The sequence below is a fragment of the Tachyglossus aculeatus genome, chromosome 9, assembly GCF_015852505.1.
Source record: "Tachyglossus aculeatus isolate mTacAcu1 chromosome 9, mTacAcu1.pri, whole genome shotgun sequence".
Taxonomy (NCBI): domain Eukaryota; kingdom Metazoa; phylum Chordata; class Mammalia; order Monotremata; family Tachyglossidae; genus Tachyglossus; species Tachyglossus aculeatus.
The window spans coordinates 5182885-5206291 of record NC_052074.1 but is presented as its reverse complement, the minus strand read 5'-3'; the positions used below and the strand labels follow the sequence as shown (position 1 = coordinate 5206291).

Genomic DNA, 23407 nt, shown 5'->3' with positions numbered 1-23407 from the left:
CCTTGAGTGCAAGTGGGTTTTAGCTCCATATAAGTATTATCGAGTATCAAAAACTTAAAGTCACTGCTCTTTAATATTCTTTGACAGAGTAGACTATAAGTAAACAGTTTAGGCTTTAAAGCACAGAAACAAAGAGTTTCTGACAAATAGTATGGACTAATAAAGCTGTTAGGCCCTAAGGGATGAACTGTGGACAGTTTGCTTTCCTGAGTACTTGTTGTAAACCTGCCATCATTGAAGTGATTTGTGTAAAAGGTTTCTAAAGTGGAGCATAAAACCAGACAAGCATAGTCAGGAAACTATAACCTGGGCCAATTCGGCCCCTTTAAAATTCAATTTCTTTTCCTCACTGCAGTCAGCTGTGGCCATTTTGGAGGCTACCACATTTTTGCAGCTGCACTCTTAAAAATTAGGATCCTGGTGAAGAATTGTTGGAAATTTTCAAGCATGTAGGCCAGTAAGAACCAATGAAACTTAGAATTTTCAGTGAGAACCTTTGCTACTTGGATTATTTTTTGGGTGGTGTTCAGGACTAAAGTTTTTAGGTGGCTATAATTGAGAATCGCTCTAGTAGACAGTGATGCGGTGCCTCTCTCACAGATTCACAGGTTGTCGGCTCCCAAAGCTTCTGCCTTGTCTTTAAATCTCTTCTCCCTAGTCCACACATTTTTATCGTGCTTTGAAGACAAGACCAGATGTGAGCTTCATTCTTTTTATCCCAACAGAACCACATCTGCTGTATTATACTCTCCCGAGCGTTTAGAATGGCGCTCAATAAATACCGTCAATGGAGTGGTTTTCCACTTCCCTTCGTTGCAGCGCCCTTGCTTATCTTCTTTCCCCTAGTAGCAGCTTTCTCTCTCCCAGCATCCCGTTCCTACGTGACTGCATCCCAGGCCTTCGTTTTTGGGCTACTGCCTTTCCTGGTTATCCAGGACTCGGTCACTTTATGCCTGGGCTAATACAGTCTCCTCCTCAGTGACATACTTGCTTAAAGCTTCCTCCCTTTCAATCATCATCATCATCAATCGTATTTATTGAGCGCTTCCTGTGTGCAGAGCACTGTACTAAGCGCTTGGGAAGTCCAAGTTGGCAACATATAGAGACAGTCCCTACCCAACAGTGGGCTCACAGTCTAAAAGGGGGAGACAGAGAACAAAACCAAACATACTAACAAAATAAAATAAATAGAATATGTATGTACAAGCAAAACAAACAAATAAATAGAGTAACAAATATGTACAAACATATATACATAGCCCTTACTCTCTCCGTACCACGGTTGTCACTTGAGTCAAGTCTCTCCACACACATTCAGTTAGCTCCCTTTCTCTCTAAAGCCAGTCAGTCAGTTAACTGTATTTATTGAGTGCTTACTGTGTGAGAACACTGTACAAAGTGCCTGGGAGAGCACAACAGAACAGACGCATTCCCTGCCCACAATGAGTTTACAGTCTAAAGGGGGAGACAGACATTAATATAAGTAAATTAATTACAGACACTGACATAAGTGCTGTGGGGCTGAGAGGGGAGGATGAATAAAGGGAGCCAGTCTGGCAGAAGGGAGTTGAAAAGGAGGGGTTTTTGGGGGAAGTAGTGGATAGAGCACAGGCATGGGAGTCAGAAGGTCATGGGTTCTAATCCCACTTGTCTGCTGTGTGGCCTGGGGCAAGTCACTTAACTTCTCTGTGCCTCAGTTATCTCATCTGTAAAATGGGGATTGAGACTGTGAGACCCATGTGGGACGGGGACTGTGTCCAACCTGATCTGCTTGTATCCACTCCAGCGCTTAGTACAGTACCTGGCACATAGTAAGCACTTAACAAATGCCATCATTATTATTATTACTGTCATCTGAACTCCTGAGCAGGAATCCCAACCATACCCAGCCACTTTCATCTTGCCACATCAGGTATTCCTCAACTCCAGGACTCACCTTCTCCAGGTAGCCTTCCGTGATGGCCCAAATTCACCGTCTTAAGATGTCCAACCTATCAACCTGGAGTACTCTGTACTTACAGTATGTGTCTCTTGGTTTTCATGCCCACATGTCCTGTCTTTCCCCATTATGCCCTGTGTTCCTTCTGTGGGCCAGAACTGTCTCCGAGTGTTTGAATTTCCATAGTGCGGGTACCCTGCAGCTGGTGAGAACATAAGTGCTTGTTTATAAGGACCTAGAAGGTTTTTGCCAAGTTAAACAGTCTTTAGGGGGCCGTTTTGACTGTGGGCATTTTTAATCACATAATTTTCTGATCATCCAAAATTCCAGTCTCTTGCCTTGTTTAATTGTAATAACAGTAATGGTGGTATTTGTTAAGCACTTATTATGTGCCAGGTGCTGTACTAAGCTCGGGGTGGATACAGTCAAATCTGGTTGGACACGATCCCTGGCCCACAATTATTATTGTAAGCGCTTAGTACAGTGCTCTGCACATAGTAAGCGCTCAATAAATACGATTGATGATGTACTGTACAAGACCCCTAGGGTTGGTACTTGCTCGCTGCTGCAGCTACTGCCTCTGATCCAGTCGCCCTCCCAAACCCGACCCTTTCCATGCCCTTCCCCCAGCTGGTAGTCAGTCAGTCATATTTATTGAGTGCTTACCATGTGCAAAGCACTGTACTAAGTGCTTGGGGGAGTACAGTACAACAACAGACACATTCACTGCCCACAGCAAGCTCACTTGCTACTTGATAGGGTTTCTAGGCTAGTCAGTCAATCATCATCATCAATCGTATTTATTGAGCACTTACTGTGTGCAGAGCACTGTACTAGTTGAGTGCTTACTCTGTGCTGAGCACTGGACTCTCTGCTTGAGAGAGTACAGTATAGCAGAGTTGCTAGACACATTCCTTGCCCTCAGTGAACTTACAGTCTACAGGGGGAGACAGACATTAATGTAAATAAATTACGGATATCCTGTGGGGGTGCATAAGGGTGTAAATCCAAGTGCGGTTATTAATTATTACCATTATCATTACTATTATTATTTGCAGTGAGTCAGTAATAATGCTGAAAAAAAAAATGTAATCACAGCTCCAGTCAAGTGGAAGCCTACGCACTTTGTCTAAAAGGTGATTTAGTTAATTTGTGGATGATTTCGAGGTCTCGTAAGAAAGGGAGGTATTATCTCTGAAGGTGGAGTGAGTCATATGCTTTAAAGGCTAGGGTAAATCGAGTCTATCATCCTGTAGACTACATTGGAAGCCTATAATCTTAATAAAATTACGAACCTCAAATGCTGCTGAGAAGTAGTTAAACTACATAACATAAATAGAGGAACCAGAATGTTTAAACAAGCTTGTAGAATACTTTTTAGAAGGATCCTTAACTAAACGGAGCACCTAACTACACTATACCTGGTTGGGCGAAGTGAATTTAGGCAACTCTTTAAAATAACTTAATAAATTTGATCCAGAGTTGGTGCTTTGTATTTTCCAGGCCTGTGTTTGTTGGTCAGTTTTTCTGGCATTTGACCCATCTTCTTCTCCTGATATAGTTAAACAGTATTGCTTGCACAGAGTTGGACGTCAGTCAGTCATTGGAATTTACTAAACACTGCTGAGAGCAGAGGTGCTAAGCACTTAGGAGAGTACAGTACAGTAGAGGTGGTAGGCATAGTTCCTGCCCTCAGGGAGCTGACAGTGTAAAGGGGAGGCAAACATAAAAATATATCTCAGATATGGGGAAACAGCAGAGTATAAGGATATGTACAGAAGTGCTGCAGGGGTATGAGCAGCCAAGTGCAAAGGGCTTGGAAAAGTAGCTTTCTTTTAGAGCTAAATTCTGCCTTAGTGAAAAACATTCAGTGGGTTTTAATATGGTATCCTATCATTAAGAGCTGACTGGTGAATCTCTTGTTAAAAGTGAGTAACTGGAGTCCTGGATTGCGAGGCAGGAGATCTGACTTCTAGTGCTTACAAGGGCTTTCTTGTACAAGTAAAATGAGATATAACATCCACCTTCAAATTCCAAAGGACATTTAAGGATCAGGGGGAAGTTTGTAGAGTTTCTTATGCGTCTTTATTCATAGTAATGTTGGTCTCCCCCCTAGGCTGTAAGCTCGTTATGGGCAGGGAACACGTCTGCTAATTCTGTTGCATTGCAATCAATCGTATTTATTGAGCGCTTACCCAAGTGCTTAGTATAGTGCTTTTCACCTAGTAAGCACTCAGTAAATACCATCATCATCATCAATCGTATTTATTGAGCGCTTACTGTGTGCAGAGCACTGTACTAAGCGCTTGGGAAGTCCAAGTTGGCAACATATAGAGACAGTCCCTACCCAACAGTGGGCTCACAGTCTAAAAGGGGGAGACAGAGAACAAAACCAAACATACTAACAAAATAAAATAAATAGAATAGATATGTACAAGTAAAATAAATAAATAAATAGAGTAATAAATATGTACAAGCATATATACATATATACAGGTGCTGTGGGGAAGGGAAGGAGATACGATGGGGGGGTGGAGAGGGGAACGAGGGGGAGAGGAAGGAAGGGGCTCAGTCTGGGAAGGCCTCCTGGAGGAGGTGAGCTCTCAGTAGGGCCTTGAAATACCAAATAGCATTGATTGATTTTTGTGCAAAAGCCCCGTATGGTTATAACTGTAAAAACCAGCATTTGAGGTCTGCCAGCCTAGTTTGTTCACCCAGAGAGTGTTAAAATAGTTTTCTGTATTGTATATCCTTTTTTGAGTTGAGGATGATTTTGCAACCATTTTATATTTAGGTAATAGGTCATAATTAATCAAGCAGTGGTATTTATTGAAGCACTGTTTGAAGAGCTTGGGAGAGTAAACAGAATAAGCAGGCATGTCCCCTGCCCTCTGCAGCCTAGAGGGCCATAAACACACTTTTGTTTAAATAGATTAAAATTTTCAAGTCAAAATGACATGCTTCAGGATGGGTTTTGAAGTACACTCTCAGAAAGAAAAGTGTTCCCAAGGTAAAATAAAGACTCGAACAGTGCCACATCCTAGATGAAAACTGGGAGGCATAAACTGGTGTTTCTTCTTGTGCTTAAGAAAGGACCAGCTCCTTTTGACCAGTCTTTGTAGTGAGTAAGAGACAGGGATGTGAAAGAGAAGACAGCGCCAGGTGTTGCAAATTTAAACCCTAACACAACAAGGGGCATAGCCATTTGGTGCACACCGTGTGATTGGGGCTAGGGGCCCTGTATTAACCTTTTCAGTCACACACTCACTCTTAAGGGAATTTCACCCTCGCTGGCCTATTTTTCGAATATGAAGGACAACAGCGAGTATATAATGTTACCAGATATCTCGGTTATAGTCTTAAAAGCCACTTGATGGGCCATTCAGCACTCACTTCCATTATGTTCTTACTTCTCAAGGTTCAGTGGATCTGAATTTACCTCATGGATAAAATTCTGTTTTCTAATTTTAGCCTTTTTTTATTTAAAATTGTAGTTGTTGACCTCCTATACTGGCGAGACATTAAGAAGACAGGAGTGGTGTTTGGTGCCAGCCTGTTCCTGCTGCTTTCATTAACAGTATTCAGCATCGTGAGCGTGACGGCGTATATTGCCTTGGCCCTTCTGTCTGTGACGATCAGTTTTAGGATATACAAGGGAGTGATCCAGGCGGTCCAGAAATCTAATGAAGGCCACCCATTCAGGTGAGATGATTTTATTTTTTGGGGGGTGGGGGGGTAACCCTCTTCAATGGAGGCTAACTGGGCATGGCTATGGTCAGCCATGGTGACCTGGGAAAATTTAAATAGGAAGGACAGAAGAAAAGCTTTAGAGAAAGATTGCAGCCAAATCTCCAATTACGTGGCTCTTTGGGAAAGGCAGCAGAAACCAAATCAGCCTGGCCTTCCACAGGAGAATGGGAATGACTTAAAGCAGGGCTTTCTGGAAAATTGGGAGCCGGAGGGACAAACAAAAATAGCCACTTTTGTCTGGGGAGAGCAAAGACGAAAAGCGAGGGCCGATCTCCGAGAGTGCACGCTTTATAGAGAGACTGACAACCTGTCAGTACTAATCCCTGAGGAGATAGAAGAAAGCTCTGTTTTCCTGGAGTCACTAAGGGTCGGATGCTGGCCCCTAAAATGAATTCTACTCAAACTGCTTGATTCTTCCCAAAGACTGGGCTGAAAAGGTGGGCCCTTGGAGATGACTGGATTTTTAGCTTGGGGAGAAACCCCTGATGGGGCTTCTGTGCAGTAAGCACCCTGAGCAAGGTCCGCGAAGTATGAGGAATGCAGCGGGCTTGTTCTCCTTAGAAATCAGTCAATCGGTTCATGGTATTTATTACGTGCTTACCGGGTGCTGATAAAACATCCTGAACCTTTCCTTTAGGTGGGTTCGTTTCATGCGGTTCTGTCCTGTGGCTCCGTGCTCAGCCCAGGTTTAGCTCCTCAGCTCGTCGCGGGCAGGGAACGTGTCTATCAACTCTGTTGTACTGTGTGCTTATTGAGCGCTTACTGTGTGTAGAGCACTGTACTAAGCACTTGGGAGAATGCCCTATAACAGAGTTGGTAGACACACTCCCTGCCCAAGGACACTTTCCTTGCCCTTATAAATTGATTTACGTGGTTACCACAGGGTTAATCAGCCAAAGAGATGTTATTTCAACTTTTGAGTGCTGGATGAAGCTGACCAATAACTTTCATGAACATTCCTTTTTTAAGTGCATACTTGGATTCCGAAGTTGCTATATCGGAGGATTTGGTCCAGAAATATAGTAGTTCTGCTCTCGGCCATGTCAACTGCACGATTAAAGAACTCCGCCGTCTCTTCCTCGTTGATGATTTAGTAGATTCTCTGAAGGTGAGTCGATCATCAGCCGTGCACGCGATTTCTTCTTTTTAGGTTTTTCAGCTCGGTGGTCTTCCGCCGTGAATTCAGTACTGTGACAGGTGGGGTTTAACGTCAGAATGGTTGAGCGTCTTTAAGCGAATGTCTTGGGGTGTATACATCATCATCAGTCGTATTTATTTATCAGTCATATTTATTGAGCGCTTACTGTGTGCAGAGCACTGTACTAAGCGCTGGGGAAGTACAAGTTGGCAACATATAGAGACAGTCCCTACCCAACAGTGGGCTCACAGTCTAAAAGAGAAGCAGCGGTAACCCTTGCCCTGCTGGCGAATGATCGTTAGAAAATCCTTCACTGATTCTAAATACACTGGTCCAAGGCCACACCAGAGCGCGGGTCAGAGGACTTGTAGAAAGGGAAGATCCTGGGTTCTAAGCAGGCGATTGAAATCAATTCCTGATACGGGAGTGGGGGGAAATAAGGTTATTACCTATTTATTCATGTTCATATTAATGTCATTCTCACTCTCTAGCCTGTAAACTCATTATGGGCAGGGAAAAGTGCTTAGTACAATGCTCTTCATATAGTAAACGCTGAATAAATACAATTGATAAGTGCTGGGGGTGGGGTGCTGAGGCCCTCGTCCTCCCCAGTGAGTAGCCTCAATGTCCAGGGAGCTGTAGAGACAGCTCATCATCTGCCGTGATGGAACAGAACAGGCCCTCTCCTGCTTTTTTTGGGCTTGCAACCCAACCACCCAATTGGATAGATGTTCCAGACTCTCATCCTCAAAGGAGATGGCAATGTCTTTTGCTTTAGAAATTCCCTTTCCACAAATGGTGGTTCTTCTAAAGTGATGGAAAAATCCAGGAGGACACCGAGTTGGAAATTTTGCCCCCTTGATAGTATTTTCTAGTCTATGAAACCATCCTCTCTATATGTTGCCAACTTGTACTTCCCAAGCGCTTAGTACAGTGCTCTGCACACAGTAAGCGCTCAATAAATACGATTGATTGATTGATCCTATTAAGACAGCTTTAATACCCAATTTTAAGATGAGGAATTTACAGTTTAATTAGAGTCTGGGGAAACTGGTTGGACATTTGCACAGGTCAGCTTCTGAATTCTGGGGTTGGATTTAATATGGATCAAATCTGTTAAATATATATTTTTTATATATCCTGGACACTGGAGGTCATAACCCTGAGCAGGGCACTTAGGCCATCACAAGCCCTCCACTGAAATCAGATACTAATATATATATTGCCTTCTGAGGGTGGTTATTAGTTTATGATTTCAGATGGTGTAGTGCCTGGGTGTCCGGTAAATACATTATGATGGTATTGACAATGATCGCTTAGCTCTCTAAGACATTTAGGCAGCGAGTGGAAACCAGAGAAAGTGATCCCTCGTTCCTTTCTCCTACTACATCTTCAAGAGTTGTGGTGGCATTTGCTATTTGTAGAACAGTCTTGGTTTCATACTGATGGAGGCGGGGGGGATCTGGGAATAGGTAGAGAGATTCAGGGACAGACGGACAGGACCTGAAATCAGTCAAATCGGGATTATAGGGGAGGCAACCCGGAGAAAGAGGCCGGGAGGAACCTGAGTGAGGATAGAGAGAACTGGGGAAGGGCCAGGCTGCAGCTGGGCTCCCTGCCACACTGCCCTGTTCAAGCTGCTTCTGTGTGTCTGGGTGTTGGCCGTGCCACGGGCGGCCTGCTTTGTTCCTATCTTTTCCTCCATCATCATCATCATCAATCGTATTTATTGAGCGCTTACTATGTGCAGAGCACTGTACTAAGCACTTGGGAAGTACAAATTGGCAACATACAGAGACAGTCCCTACCCAACAGTGGGCTCACAGTCTAAAGCCACCTGCCCCTTGCTGGCATGCAGGCCTAGGAAGGAAGCAAAGATGGGTGGTGGTCTCAAATCAGTTTCTGCTCGCAGTGGCCGGGGGGCGGGGATGATGAAGGTTGAAAAGTTAAATTTGTAGGTGGGATTGTCGATGTTCACAAGGCTCAGGATTGCTTCTGCCCCTGAGCACTAGGCTGCGAGTCTAAACTGAGGTAGACACAGTCGAAGGTGGTTATTAGCTGGAAATTTTCAGGCAGTTGCAGACATAGGCATTGGTGCGGGCCGCCGGCCGGAACTGATGGGGTCCTGCGGTCCCCTCTCGTCTTTTCTGACAATCCTGCAGAGCAAACGGCGAACTATTGGTCGTGAGCTTGCTCCTCCCTTTCACACAGTGGACCCAGTTGTGTCCAGATGCCAAGTGAGCCTGTGGCAGGGGGAAGAGTTTCTGTTTGTCTGCAGGCGATTGGTCTGCAAAGCCCCGGGGGGCATTTTGGAATCCCTTCCCCCCCGCCCTTTGTGGGAGGGCCGCAGAGATCGAGTATCTGCTCGAGTGCGGGCCAGTGCCGTGTAACAGGAGAAGGGTCAGCGCTGCTCAGGTGACCCGCTGTCACCCGCTCTCCCCTCTGCCCCACAGAGGGTTAGTTTGTTTTTTGTCTTGCCCTAGGTGGCCTTGGGCCAGAGGGTCATGTTGGATGGACCCAGCATGGTGGCACTTCTGGAAATGGTCCCAGTTGCCAGGGAGACCTTTAGCTTAGTGGAAGTGTTTGAGGGAGGCCAAACAGCAGCGTGGCTCGGTGGAAAGAGCACTTAAGCAAGCCACTTAACTTCTCTGTGCCTCAGTTACCTCATCTGTAAAATGGGGATTAAGACTGTGAGCCCCAAGTGGGACAACCTGATCACCTTGTATCCCCCCCCAGCTCTTAGAACAGTGCTTTACACATAGTAAGCGCTTAACAAATACCACCATTATTATGTGAGCAGCGTGGCTCAGTGGAAGGAGCACGGGCTTTGGAGTCAGAGGTCATGGGTTCAGATCCCGGCTCTGCCACTTGTCAGCTGTGTGACCTTGGGCAAGTCACTTTACTTCTCTGTGCCTCAGTTCCCTCATCTGTAAAATGTGGACGAAGACTGTGACCCCCCCCCCCCCCCCCATGGAACAACCTGATCACCTTATAACCTCCTCAGCGCAGAAGAACAGTGCTTTGCACATAGTACATGCTTAATAAATGCTATCATTATTATCAGCGCTTAGAACAGTGCTCTGCACATAGTAAGTGCTAAACAAATGCCATTATTATTATTATTATTAAAAAGGAGGGAGAACTCTTCATGCTTGGTCTTTTTGCAGGTGCTGGGGACAAACAGCATTGCATTTCTGCCACTCTGCAATTCTAGTCAGTCGGCCAGCCAGTCAGAGTTATTAAGCATTAACTGTGTGCGGAGCACTGTACTAAGCGCTGGGGAGAGTAAAGTTCAACAATAAACAGACACACCTCCTGCCCAAAACAAGCTTACATTCTAGAGACTGGAGTCGACATTTAGAGCTCCTCAGAGACTCCACTCTCTACTAATTCTCTCTTTCCTCTCAGCTGCCTTCATCACTGTAGAGTACTCCCTTCATTAGCACAGTTCTCTCCTAGGTCTCGTCTTACTCTCTAGCTGCTTCCTCCCCGTCTCTTCCACTGATTTTTTTTTTTTTCCTCTGCCTCTCCCCTCTGTTAGGGTCCCTCGAGGCACCGTTCCCGGTCTCACTCTCTTTTCCCTCTACGCTCACCGGTTACTTTGTTGCTCACCCAGCAGCGTGGTGGCCCCCTTTCAGGCCCTCTGTCCTTGGTTCAGGGTTGCCCGCATCTCGGCGCTCTGCCAGGCCAGCTTGAGGCCAAGGAGAAGGGGAAGGCGAGGTGAGGGTGGGCAGTAGGCTGGCTGCTCATCCCCGGCCCTCTTGCAGCCTCCAGAATCGCTGTAGCGGCAGGGTCCCGGGAGCACGGAGTCACCCCCATGACATGCCGGTGTACCACCACCGGCCAGCCGTGCCAGGGGAAGAACACCACTCTCGTGCACCTGGACTCAGTCTAGTGAACTGGATGTGAAAGATAACCACCTCCGTTACCTCATCTGTAAAATGGAGGTTAAGACTCCGAGCCCCATGTGGGACAAGGGATCATATCCAACCCGACTATCCTGTATCTAGAACAGTGTTTGGCACCTAGGAAACACTAAACAAATACGATTATTATTGTCGTTAACGGCCATCTCCTATTTTTTTAATAGGTATTTAAGTGCTTACTCCGAGAGCTGAGGTAGATGCAGGGTAATCAGGTTGGACACAGTCCCTTCAGAGAAGCAGCGTGGCTCAGTGGAAAGAGCTTGGGCTTTGGAGTCAGAGGTCATGGGTTCAAATCCCAGCTCCACCAGTTGTCAGCTGTGTGACTTCGGGCAAGTCACTTAGCTTCTCTGGGCCTCAGTTACCTCATCATCAATCGTATTTATTGAGCGCTTACTATGTGCCGAGCACTGTACTAGCGCTTGGGAAGTACAAATTGGCAACATATAGAGACAGTCCCTACCCAACAGTGGGCTCACAGTCTAAAAGGGGGAGACAGAGAACAAAACCAAACATACTAACAAAATAAAATAAATAGAATAGATATGTACAAATAAAATAAATAAATACCTCATCTGTAAAATGGGGATTAAGACTGTGAGTCCCCCGTGGGACAACCTGATCATGTTGTAACCTCCCCAGCACTTAGAACAGTGCAAAGCACATAGTAAGCGCTTACTAAATGTCATCATTATTATTATTATTTCCCACAGGGGACTCACAGTCTTAATCTCCATTTTACAGTTGAGGGAACTGAGGCCCAGAGAAGTGAAGTGACTTGCCCAAGGTCACACAGCAGAAGAGTGGGAGAGCAGGGACTAGAAACTCTGCCATCCAGGCCCAGTGTCTATCTCTGAGGCTGTGCTGCTTCTCCTCGAAGTATGCCAACTCCCCTTCACGCTCAGGAGCCATTTTAGATGAGGGCTTTGATTTTTAAATTAGGCTGTGGGTTCTACAGAAGTTGTTCTTTTCAAAGTTGGAGGGATGATTTCTTACCGCCTGTACTACTTTTGTGAATTAATCTTGTTTTCTTTTAGTTTGCAGTGTTGATGTGGGTATTCACTTACGTTGGTGCCTTGTTCAATGGACTGACGCTACTGATATTGGGTAAGTGTGGCAAGCAGCTGGGGGAAAAGCCATGAGGAGGAGAGGCCAAGCGGAGAATATCCTTACGGCCCATGGGCAAATGATCTTTGATTGGAAAAAAGTGAGTCGAGAGAGGAAGAATGAGCACGATCCTGAAAGGATATTTTGTCTCCTGATCTCTTTCTTGTCCACCATTCAGTTTTTGTTCTCAAAGACTCTGGGGCAATTGTCAGTTCCAATGGCACCAGGCCGGATCCCATTCCTCGATGGCCCGGATACGCTTCCCATCTCCTGGTTTTCGGGCTCTGTTGATGCGACTGGCCTGTTGAAAGCTGGCAGCGGGGGTGGGCCATCGGCCTCTCTGTATACCGGCACCATCAGCCAGCTTACCTGACCACTCACACTCACTGCAAGGCGCAGATCAGTCAGATGCCCACAGACTGGAAATTAAAACTGGGAAACGGTATTCGCAGAATGAAGTGGCTTTATACGGCCTTTCGGTAATTTGCCACTGAGCCAAAACGGGTGGCTGTAGCCATAGAGGCAGTGGTTGTGTTTGACCGTGAGCGTTTGAGGAGCCAAAGCCAGTGACCGTCCCGTAAAACCATCTTCTCCAACTGGTTATGAAAACCAGAACAGTTGTGGCCACAGCCCCTACTGCTGGATTTACCACCAGTTCCAGACACCCCCATAGAAATAATCCTGTTAGGGGGTTTCATTTTTCCCTTCAGTCTGCCTAGTTTGCACCTCAATTCCTTTTCTTTTCTTTTCCAGCTCTGATTTCACTCTTTAGTGTTCCCGTAATTTATGAAAGGCATCAGGTGAGTTTAAGTGGGTGAAATCCTCAATAGACCAAGGAACAGGCTTCCTTGCAGGGGTAATGTGAAGTGTACCTGTAGGCCTCGGGGTTTGGGTTTCAGGAACTAGTGGTGGTAGAAGCAAAGATGGAGGGCCAGCTCTCTTCCCTTTACCCTGCCAGCCATCCCTCGTCAGTGTCGAGGCAGTTCACACCACGCTAAGCTTTCCTCCAAAATTAAAAGAAAAATAATAAGTTTACCAGTGGATAAGGTAAGACGTTTATGTAGCAAACCACCTGCAGCAGTGTGGACCAGTAGCTCTTCATTCCAGGTGTGTCTGTCACCTCTGTTGTACCGTACTCTCCCAAGGGCTTAGTACAGTGCTCGGCACAGAGTAAGCGCCCCAATGCCACTGATTGATTGAGCAAGACCGTTGTTTTTCACGTAGAAATGAAAAACAGCAGAGAGGCAGTGTGGCCTAGGGGAAAGAGCACAGGCCTTGGAGAGAGGATCTGGGTTCTAATCCCAGCTCAGCCAATTGCCTGCTGTGACACCTGGTGTTTCAATCAATCAATCAATCATTTATTGAGCGCTTACTGTGTGCAGAGCACTGTACTGAGCGCTTGGGAAGCACAAGTTGGCAACATATAGAGACAGTCCTTACCCAACAGTGGGCTCACAGTCTCTGTGCCTCAGTTTCTTCATCTGTAAAATGGGGATTAAATACCTGTTCTCCCTCCTGCGGGGCAGGGGCTGTGTGTGTAACCTGATTAACTCGTTCCTAGCCCAGCGCTTAGAACAGTGCTTGACACGTAGTAAGCACTAAACAAATAACAAATTAAAGTGGAAGACTGTTACTCAAATGTGTGGATCTTCGTAGTGCCAACTCCCTTAGGAAAAGTGGAGCCCTCTATTTCATCCGCAGCATGGCTCAGTGGGAAGAGCCCGGGCTTCGGAGTCAGAGGTCATGGGTTCGAATCCCGGCTCCGCCACTCGTCAGCTGTGTGACTTTGGGCCCGTCACTTCACTTCTCTGGGCCTCAGTTCCCTCATCTGGAAAATGGGGATTAAGTCTGTGAGCCCCACGTGGGACAACTTGCTCACCTTGTATCTCCCCCAGCGCTTAGAACAGTGCTTTGCACATAGTAAGCGTTTAATAAATGCCATTATTATTATTATTATTATCCAGGGGCCAGGGCATGTTGGAGAAAGAGGCTTACGGTTGTATGATGTCAGCGGGCAGGGGCTGGGGGGGCCCGCAGGTCCATACCAGGGTCCTTGCGGTCGAGACTCACCAGCGAGGGTAATTCCCCGCCAACCACGCTTATTCCTCTGTTTCAGGCTCAGATCGATCATTACCTGGGGCTCGTGAATAAGAACGTTAAAGACGCTATGGCCAAGTAAGTGTCCTCGTCTGTAACGGCGGCACTGCGGTTCGGTGTCTTAAAGGAGCGAGGCCTTCCTTCCACCTGCCCACTCCTGGGTCAGACCGGGGCCCTCCGGCCCTGGATGCTGGATCAATCAATCAATCATATTTATTGAGCGCTTACTGTGTGCAGAGCACTGTACTAAGCGCTTGGAAGTACAAGCTGGCAATATATAGAGACAGTCCCTACCCAACAGTGGGCTCACAGTCTAGAAGATGTGATGGAGCCCGCCATTTGGGACAACACTTCCTTGACCTCCGACCTGAAACAAAGTTGTCCTGCTCCTAAGTGGCGGAGAGTTGTTTTTTTGGGGGGATTTTTTTTTGTCTCCTGTTGGCTATGGTTTATCATCATCAATCGTATTTATTGAGCGCTTACTATGTGCAGAGCACTGTACTAAACGCTTGGGAAGTACAAATTGGCAACATAGAGAGACAGTCCCTACCCAACAGTGGGCTCACAGTCTAAAAGACTTATTAGCACCTGCCCTGGGTTCTACTATCTCGGGCTGTTCTTGGCTCAGAGTGGACCTGTTTTCCGCACCCACGGGGAGCTAACTGCTTTAATCTTTCGCAGCCAGGGTGGCAAGATACTAAACACCCACCTGTTTTGCAGTATCATGGTCTATAAAGGATGTGCATAAAGGGATTTTTGCAGTGACTTACCACGTCTTTTTGTTTATTTCTCTTCCCCCCCTTCCCCTTTCAGAATCCAAGCTAAGATCCCCGGATTGAAGCGCAAAGCCGAGTGAAAAAGCCGGGAGCAAGCGTACCAATAGGAATTCATTGTCGGGGTTTGGGGAGGGGGGGAAATGCAGGGAAGGACGGAGCCTTGACATTGCAGTGCAATTTCACAGATCTTTATTTTTTAGCAACGCAGTGTTTGAGGGGGGGAAAAAAAACCTGCCTTGACTGCCATGTGTGTTTCATCATTTTAAGTATTGTAAGCTGCTATGTATGGATTTAAAAACCTAATCATCTTTGGTTTTTTTTTTTGTTGTTGTTGTTGTTTTTTTTTTCCTGTGAGGCACTGGTTTAAATACAGGAGATCTGAGAAAGCTGTACATTAATGCTTCATTGGAGGTAGTCTGGGTGTTGCAGGAACTTGTAGAGTCGGGCGGGGTGGGCTGGGGGGGAGCCGAACAAATAACACTTCTCACAGTTTGTGCGCTGTGTATGGTCTGTGTAGATTGCCGATTTTCTAAAATGAAATGTGTAGGAGAGCGTACCACTAGAGCAAGGGTGCTTGCCTTTTTGGTATGAGTCTAGCTGTATTTGTGATTTTACTGTTTCATTAATTGCCAATATATATAAATATATATAGTGTTTCACAAAGCTTAGACCTTTTCAGCTGCTCCACAGTGCTCGACAGGTCAGAAATGACTGATTTTTTGAGTAGCTCCGTAGCACGTAAGCTTGAAAAAGATAAAAAGGTTTCTAGGAACACTAGCCCCGGGATTTTTTTTTTAGATTAAAAAAACAGAAAACAAGGCCCTGCGCATAGAGAAACTCCAACACACACTTTGTTACACAAACCCACTGCGGTAGTTAATTTTGTCATTTAAATCTCCGAATCTGTGGACTGAATATCTAATGCTGCAAAAAAATGTGATTTGGGAATAGCAAATATCGTCATGCAAGAAACTACACATGAAGTTTATACAATTGCGGTTTAAGCTGTACTGAATGAACTAAGTCTGTGGAATGCATTGTGAAATGTAAAAAAAAAAAAACAAGTATCAATAAAGCTTATAGACTTAAGGTGGTTTGGGAGATTTTGGTTTTGTGAAACAGTAGCAAGTTATTCAAGGGTTTTAGCATTAAAGGAAGGGGCTATTATTTAACACTTGGTGTGCCGCTCTAAACCACGCTCGCTGTTTATGCCAACATTCACTTATACGGGTCCTGCCCACACCATTTCCGTAACCAAATTTATTTGACAACAGAGATCTTCAAATTATGTCAACAATTGAAAAATAAATCCATGCACCAATATCTTTGTTTACAGGAGCTAGAGTACAGTGCAGGTTTTCACCCTACATGAAATCATACCCTCGAAATGTGTACAAATTCTACTTCGGCTTCTTGCTTTTGTTTTTTTTTTCTCACACAGACACTATTGCTCTTAAATACAGAATCACAGGTCACCACTGATTGGTTCATTATTCTTCCAAGTGATTATTGTTTATGCAGGATACAACCGACGTGAAAGGCCAACACCAGTACAACGTAGGCAAACGAGGTGATCACCCAGCCTCTACGGGACTAAGTTATTAATCGTATCCGTATTGATACCGAACAAAAGACTGCATAGGGACTCCGGGTGAGAGCTCTAACCTGTGATGATTCACATAAGGCATTTTTAGATGAAGAAGTGTTGCTAAGAAAAAAAAAAGTATCACCCACTGACCTAGTCCACTGCGGTCGCCGGCCCGGGGAGAGGTGGGAGTTAAATCCAGCCGTTCATTGCCTCCTCCCTTTCACGGATGCTCTCATTTTCCTCTCAGCAGCAGCAGATTTTTTTTGATCTTCTGCTTCGGTAAAAGATGGGTAAGAAATCACTGGCTGGAGGGAGGCTAGCACTGGGGCAACTCAGTCTGTCCCCCTGCAGATCTTTTACTTGTTTTACGTTCCTAAGGCAGCCAGTGGACACTACCCGACCTCCCCACGGCTGCGATGAGCAGAGGGGGGGGTCCGCTCCCCTTAAGCCCAGGGTCCACTCCCCTTAAACCGCAGGGTCAGCCCCAGGGGCTGTGGGAAGAGGGGTTTTCCTACCAAGGAGAAGTTCAACTGGTCTCCCTCCTCCTCCTGGCACTGAGGATTGGACACCACCAGCGCCTCGCCTTCAGCGGGAAGGCAGGCGGGGTTGGGAAAGCTGGCTAAATCCGTTGGCCGGGCTACTTCCCGACACCGGACCGTTGGGCCCCCTAAAGAAATGGCAGCTTGTCAGCGTCGCTGACAATGCTCTCCCCCTAGACTGAAACATCGCATTTGCCCACGGATCTGCAGAGCCCATGACCGGCCAGTTAAGGATTCGGTTATGGAGCGTTAAAAAAAAAATAAGCCTCCCTCGTGGACACCCCACCCGTCTGCTAAGGATGCCTGGTGAGCCCTCCTCTTCCGTCGAAGGGGGTTAGCACCGTGTGTAGACAGCAGAGACAGCTCTGTGGGCTCTGAGCAACTTGAAACTTCCCAAGGCACTTCGCGGATAGAAAACTCGGCAAACTAAACTTGGAAAAACAAAAAAAACGACCCCGACTGTTTGGGCATGGCTCATTTGGTTGCTGAAAGCTGAGAGGGAAGAGCAGCGCTGACCGTCTTTGCGCTAGCACTGGGTGGAGAACGGCCTCTGATGGAAACGAAACGTTTTTGCCACAGGTGGATTTTCCTAACGCGGGTAGGAACGGGCTCTTAAAATCTCTTTTCAAGTTCCACTGCCAATTAAGAGCTCCGTAATCACTCGGGTGACTGAGGTTTCAAGTTGGGAGATGCTGCGGACACTCTGTGTGAGGCTTCCTTACTGGTCTGGACAGCGGGTGGGCCACAGGTCGGAATTCTTCCCCCCAAAGCCAGGGTTTGGGGATGAGGGCATCCTTCCCGTGCAGCATCTCGGGAAACGGCCGCAGCGTCCAGAAGGGCCGACGTGTCGCTCGAGGCAGCAACGCAGGAGAGCTGGGGCTTTTCTCACAGGCACCGCCACACGAACACACTAGACGGAAATTAACGGGGGACAAGTCGCAGACGTTCCAGTTCGGAGCCGACGAATTAATTTTTTTTCCCCCGCCTACAGGTATTTTGACATTTTTAGACCGTGAGCCCACTGTTGGGTAGGGACTGTCTCTATATGTTGCCAATTTGTACTTCCCAAGCGCTTAGAACAGCATAGTAAGCGCTCAATAAATACGATTGATGATGATTTAGTCACAACACTATTAGCATGGCATAGTAAACGGGCAATGACGTAACAAGGATGTTAAGCATTTACTACACGCTCAACACGGGGACGGACGCGAGCAACGGATCAGACACGATCCCTGCCCCATCCATCATCATCAATCATATTTATTGAGCGCTTACTGTGTGCACAGCACTGTACTAAGCGCTTGGGAAGTACAAGTTGGCAACATCTAGAGACAGTCCCTACCCAACAGTGGGCTCACAGTCTAAAAGACTGTGACATCCAGGGCCCATAATCTATGAGGGAGGAAGAGCGAGGGTTTTGTTTTGTTGTCTGTCTCCCCCTTCTAGACTGTGAGCCCGTTGTTTGGTAGGGACCATCTCTATACGTTGCCAGCTTGTACTTCCCAAGCGCTTAGTACAGTGCTCTGCACACAGTAATTGCTCAATAAATACGACTGAATGAATGAATGAATGAGTAAAAATATGGAACGCTTCACGAATTTGCATTTCATTGTTTGGGTAGGGACCGTCTCTAGATGTTGCCGACTTGTACTTCCCAAACGCTTAGTACGGTGCTCTAAACACAGTAAGCGCTCAATAAATACGATTGAATGAATTAATGAATAGGAGTAGTGTAGCATTTTGTTTTTTTTAAGCGCTATGTGCAAAGGACTGCTGTAAGCGCTGGGGAGGTTACAAAGTGATCAGGTTGTCCCACGCGGGGCTCACAGTCTTACTCCCCATTTTACAGATGAGGTAACTGAGGCCCAGAGAAGTTAAGTGACTTGCCCAAAGTCACACAGATGACAAGTGGCGGAGCCGGGATTTGAACCCATGACCTCTGACTCCAAAGCCCGGGCTCTTTCTACTGAGCCACGCTGCTTCTCTATGTCTTTTAGACTGTGAGCCCACTGTTGGGTAGGGACTGTATATGTTGCCAACTTGTACTTCCCAAGCGCTTAGTACAGTGCTCTGCACACAGTAAGCGCTCAATAAATACGATTGATGATGATGAAGCCTTCAAGGCCATTAACAAGTACCACCTATCTATGCAAGGTCATAGGGCAGATGACATCCTGCACAAGACAGTGATAATCGAAGATAATGAGAATTTACACACCTATCTATGCAAGGCCATAGGGCAGATAACAACATCCTGCACAAGGCAATGAGAAAAGAGAATAATGAGAATTTTGTAACATCCTGTCAGTCAATCAAGCAATCGTATTTATTGAGCGCTTACTGTGGGCAGAGCACTGTACTAAGTGCTTGGGAAGTACAAGTTGGCAACATATAGAGACAGTCCCTACCCAACAGTGGGCTCACAGTCTAAACGTCCTAATTGAATTCCTGAAATTTCCAAATCATCATCATCATCAATCGTATTTATTGAGTGCTTACTGTGTGCAGAGCACTGTACTAAGCGCTTGGGAAGTACAAGTTGGCAACATACAGAGATGGTCCCTACCCAACAGTGGGCTCACAGTCAAAACGTCCTAATTGAATTCCTGAAATTTCCAAATCATCATCATCATCAATCGTATTTATTGAGCACTTACTGTGGGCAGAGCACTGGACTAAGCACTTGGGAAGTACAAGTTGGCAACATACAGAGACGGTCCCTACCCAACAGTGGGCTCACAGTCTAAAAGTCCTAACTGAATTCCTGAAATTTCCAAATGCCCCACTCCCATGTTGCTGTAACTCAATAAAGGACGGAGTGATATTGGGATCGGGGCTGCTTGTCACTCGTCCCTCTCCGGGGAGGTGAACGGGCAGGTAGCCACTTTCCTTCTTTGCTGCTCTATCTGAACTCATGTCTCCGAGTCATTTTTCCTATCTGCGTCACCACCCTGGGTACAAGAACCCTGCGGCCGATTCACACCGAGTTAACCTATTTTGCACCCTACTTGTCGATAACACATATTTATTACTCTATTTATTTATTTATTTTACTTGTACATATCTATGTATGGGAGGCCTTCCCAGGCTGAGCCCCTTCCTTCCTCTCCCCCTCGTCTCCCTCTCCATCCCCCGACATCTTACCTCCTTCCCTTCCCCACAGCACCTGTTTATATATATATATGTTTGTACATATTTGTTACTCTATTTTACTTGTACATATCTATTCTATTTATTTTATTTTGTTAGTATGTTTGGTTCTGTTCCCTGTCTCCCCCTTTCAGACTGTGAGCCCACTGTTGGGTAGGGACCGTCTCTATATGTTGCCAACTTGTACTTCCCAAGCGCTTAGTACAGTGCTCTGCACACAGTAAGCGCTCAATAAATACGATTGATGATGACGATGATGATATTCTATTTATTTTATTTTGTTAGTATGTTTGGTTTTGTTCTCCGTCTCCCCCTTTTAGACTGTGAGCCCACTGTCCCCTTTTAGACTGTGAGCCCACTGTTGGGTAGGGACTGTCGCTATATGTTGCCAATTTGTACTTCCCAAGCGCTTAGTACAGTACTCTGCATACAGTAAGCACTCAATAAATACGATTGATTGATTGGACCAGACCACTTAAACTTGCAGGTAGTTTCTCCCCTGTAAAATGTCTCTAGTCCTTCAACAATGGGCTTAAGCCTGTGGTGAATGAGAGACAGTGGTGGTGGAACAATGCTACCCAGGGTCAGGTTCTTGCAAAAGAGGAATAGACTGTGAGCCCACTGTTGGGTAGGGACTGTCTCTATACGTTGCCAACTTGTACTTCCCAAGCGCTTAGTACAGTGCTCTGCACACAGTAAGCGCTCAATAAATACGATTGATTGATTGATTGATTCAGCGTGGCTCAGTGGAAAGAGCCCAGGCTTTGGAGCCAGAGGTCGTGGGTTCAAATCCCGGCTCCGCCAACTGTCAGCTGTGTGACTTTGGGCAACTCAAGTCACTTCTCTGTGCCTCAGTAACCTCATTTGGAAAACGGGGATTAAAACTGTGAGCCCCGCGTGGGATAACCTGATCACCTTGTAACCTCCCCAGCGCTTAGAACAGTGCTTTGCACAGAGTAAGCACTTAACAAATGCCATCATCATCATTATTATTATTATAGGGACCGTCTCTATATGTTGCCCACTTGGATTACCCAAGCGCTTAGTACGGTGCTCTGCACACAGTAAGGGCTCAATAAATACAATTGAATGAATGAATCCTAGCAGGCCAAGATGTCGGTCCGGCAGTCGCCCTTGTCTGGCCTGTGGGGAGGCCATCATCATCATCATCAATCATATTTATTGAGCGCTTACTGTGTGCAGAGCACTGTACTAAGCGCTTGGGAAGTCCAAGTTGGCAACATATAGAGACGGTCCCTACCCAACAGTGGGCTCACAGTCTAAAAGGGGGAGACAGAGAACAAAACCAAACATACTAACAAAATAAAATAGAATAGATATGTACAAGTAAAATAAATAGAGTAATAAATATGTCCAAACATATATACAGGTGCTGTGGGGAAGGGAAGGAGGTAAGATGGGGGGGATGGTGAGGGGGACGAGGGGGAGAGGAAGGAAGGGGCTCAGTGTGGGAAGGCCTCCTGGAGGAGGTGAGCTCTCAGTAGGGCCTTGAAGGGAGGAAGAGAGCTAGATTGGCGGATGGGCAGAGGGATTGGGGGCATTCCAGGCCCGGGGGAGAACGTGGGCCGGGGGTCGATGGTGGGACAGGCGAGAACGAGGTACGGTGAGGAGATTAGCGGCGGAGGAGCAGAGGGTGCGGGTTGGGCTGGAGAAGGACAGAAGGGAGGTGAGGGGCGAGGGGATGGATGGACAGCCTGGAAGCCCAGGGTGAGGAGTTTCTGCCTGATAGGAAGGCCGCTACACCAGTTACTAGCCACTAGCACCAGCAGGAAATGACTGACGGAACCTAAATTTTAACCTCAATCTTTTCTGCCCTTCTCAACTGAACGGGGGCCGAAGGCCAGACGAGAAAGGCCGAAAGTCACAGGGCGCCGGGACCAAGACACAAGTGGACTGTGGAAACATTCCCCCCTCTTCCCCAGGACCGGCATCCCGCACGCTCCAGCCCCGCTTGCGGCATCGCGTACCTGCAGTCGTCTCCTCCCGTGCTGATCACGTACTTGTCGTCGTGGGAGAAGCGGATGTTGGTCACGTGAGCGGAATGTCCGAAGTAGCGCTTGTGTTTGGCCTGGGAGAGAGAGCCAGTGTTGGTAATAAGAATAATAATAATAATAATAATAATAATAATAATAATAACAACAATAATAACAATGTAATAATAATAATGTTGGTATTTGTTAAGCGCTTACTATGTGCAAAACACTGTTCTAAGCGCTGGGGGGAACACAAGGAAATGAGGTTGTCCCATGTGGGGCTCACAGTCTTAATCCCCGTTTTACAGATGAGGGAACTGAGGCACAGAGAAGTGAAGTGACTTGCCCAAGGTACTTATTGTGTGGAGGGCGCTGTATTAAGCGCTTGTGGCTCCCAGCCCTCGAGGAGCCGACAGTCTATAAAAGCAGGACATAGAAACCCAGGGGACCCTCCCTCTCCCTGCAACCCCAAGTGGCTTGGATATGCAACCCTGGATCATCATCATCATCATCAATCGTATTTATTGAGCGCTTACTGTGTGCAGAGCACTGTACTAAGCGCTTGGGAAGTACAAGTTGGCAACATATAGAGACAGTCCCTACCCAACAGTGGGCTCACAGTCCCACCAGGCTCCTGAGACTCACTGCTCTTTGTGTGCAGGGAATGTGTCTGTTCTGTCATTGCACTGTACTCTTCCAAGGGCTTAGTCCAGTGCTCTGAACGTCGTAAGTGCTCAAAAAATACGACTGACTGAATAAACCACCACCCTAATAATAGTGGCTTGTGTTAAATGCCTATTATGTACCAAATATTCTGAGCCCACCTCCTCCAAGAGGCCTTCTTCTAGACTGTGAGCCCACTGTTGGGTAGGGACTGTCTCTATATGTTGCCAACTTGTACTTCCCAAGCGTTTAGTACAGTGCTCTGCACACAGTAAGCGCTCAATAAATACGATTGATTGATTGATTCCCAGACTGAGCCCCCTTTTTCCTCTCCTCCTCCCCATCCCCCCCGCCCTACCTCCTTCCCCTCCTCACAGCACCTGTATATATGTTTGTACAGATTTATTACTCTATTTATTTTACTTGTACATATTTACTATTCTATTTATTTTATTAATGATGTGCATTTAGTGTTTATTCTATTTGTTCTGACGACGACACCTACATATTTACTATTCTATTTATTTTATTAATGATGTGCATTTAGCTTTAATTCTATTTGTTCTGACGACTTGACACCTGTCCACATGTTTTGTTTTGTCGTCTGTCTCCCCCTTCTAGACTGTGAGCCCATTGTTGGGTAGGGACCGTCTTTATATGTTGCTCACTAGGACTTCCCAAGCGCTTAGTACAGTGCTCTGCACACAGTAAGCGCTCAATAAATACGACTGAATGAATGA

At 46.4% G+C, this 23407-nt stretch overlaps 2 protein-coding genes across 4 annotated transcripts in view; one reads left to right on the top strand and one right to left on the bottom strand.

Moving 5' to 3' along the window:
• Window positions 1-15819, top strand: part of RTN4 (reticulon 4) — a 96933-nt gene extending 81114 nt beyond the window's left edge. For both annotated transcript variants that reach the window (XM_038751284.1, XM_038751285.1), the window contains 6 exons: window positions 5434-5641; window positions 6659-6797; window positions 11788-11857; window positions 12611-12657; window positions 13974-14032; window positions 14768-15819. In XM_038751284.1, coding sequence (XP_038607212.1) covers window positions 5434-5641; window positions 6659-6797; window positions 11788-11857; window positions 12611-12657; window positions 13974-14032; window positions 14768-14810 — 566 coding nt within the window. In that variant the 3' untranslated portion in view covers window positions 14811-15819. The remainder of the gene's footprint in view (window positions 1-5433; window positions 5642-6658; window positions 6798-11787; window positions 11858-12610; window positions 12658-13973; window positions 14033-14767) is intronic.
• A 1058-nt stretch (window positions 15820-16877) lies between these two features.
• Window positions 16878-23407, bottom strand: part of EML6 (EMAP like 6) — a 144565-nt gene continuing 138035 nt past the window's right edge. For both annotated transcript variants that reach the window (XM_038751282.1, XM_038751283.1), the window contains 2 exons: window positions 21999-22099; window positions 16878-17767 (listed from right to left, as the gene is read on the bottom strand). In XM_038751282.1, the coding sequence (XP_038607210.1) occupies window positions 17743-17767; window positions 21999-22099 (126 nt within the window). In that variant the 3' untranslated portion in view covers window positions 16878-17742. The remainder of the gene's footprint in view (window positions 17768-21998; window positions 22100-23407) is intronic.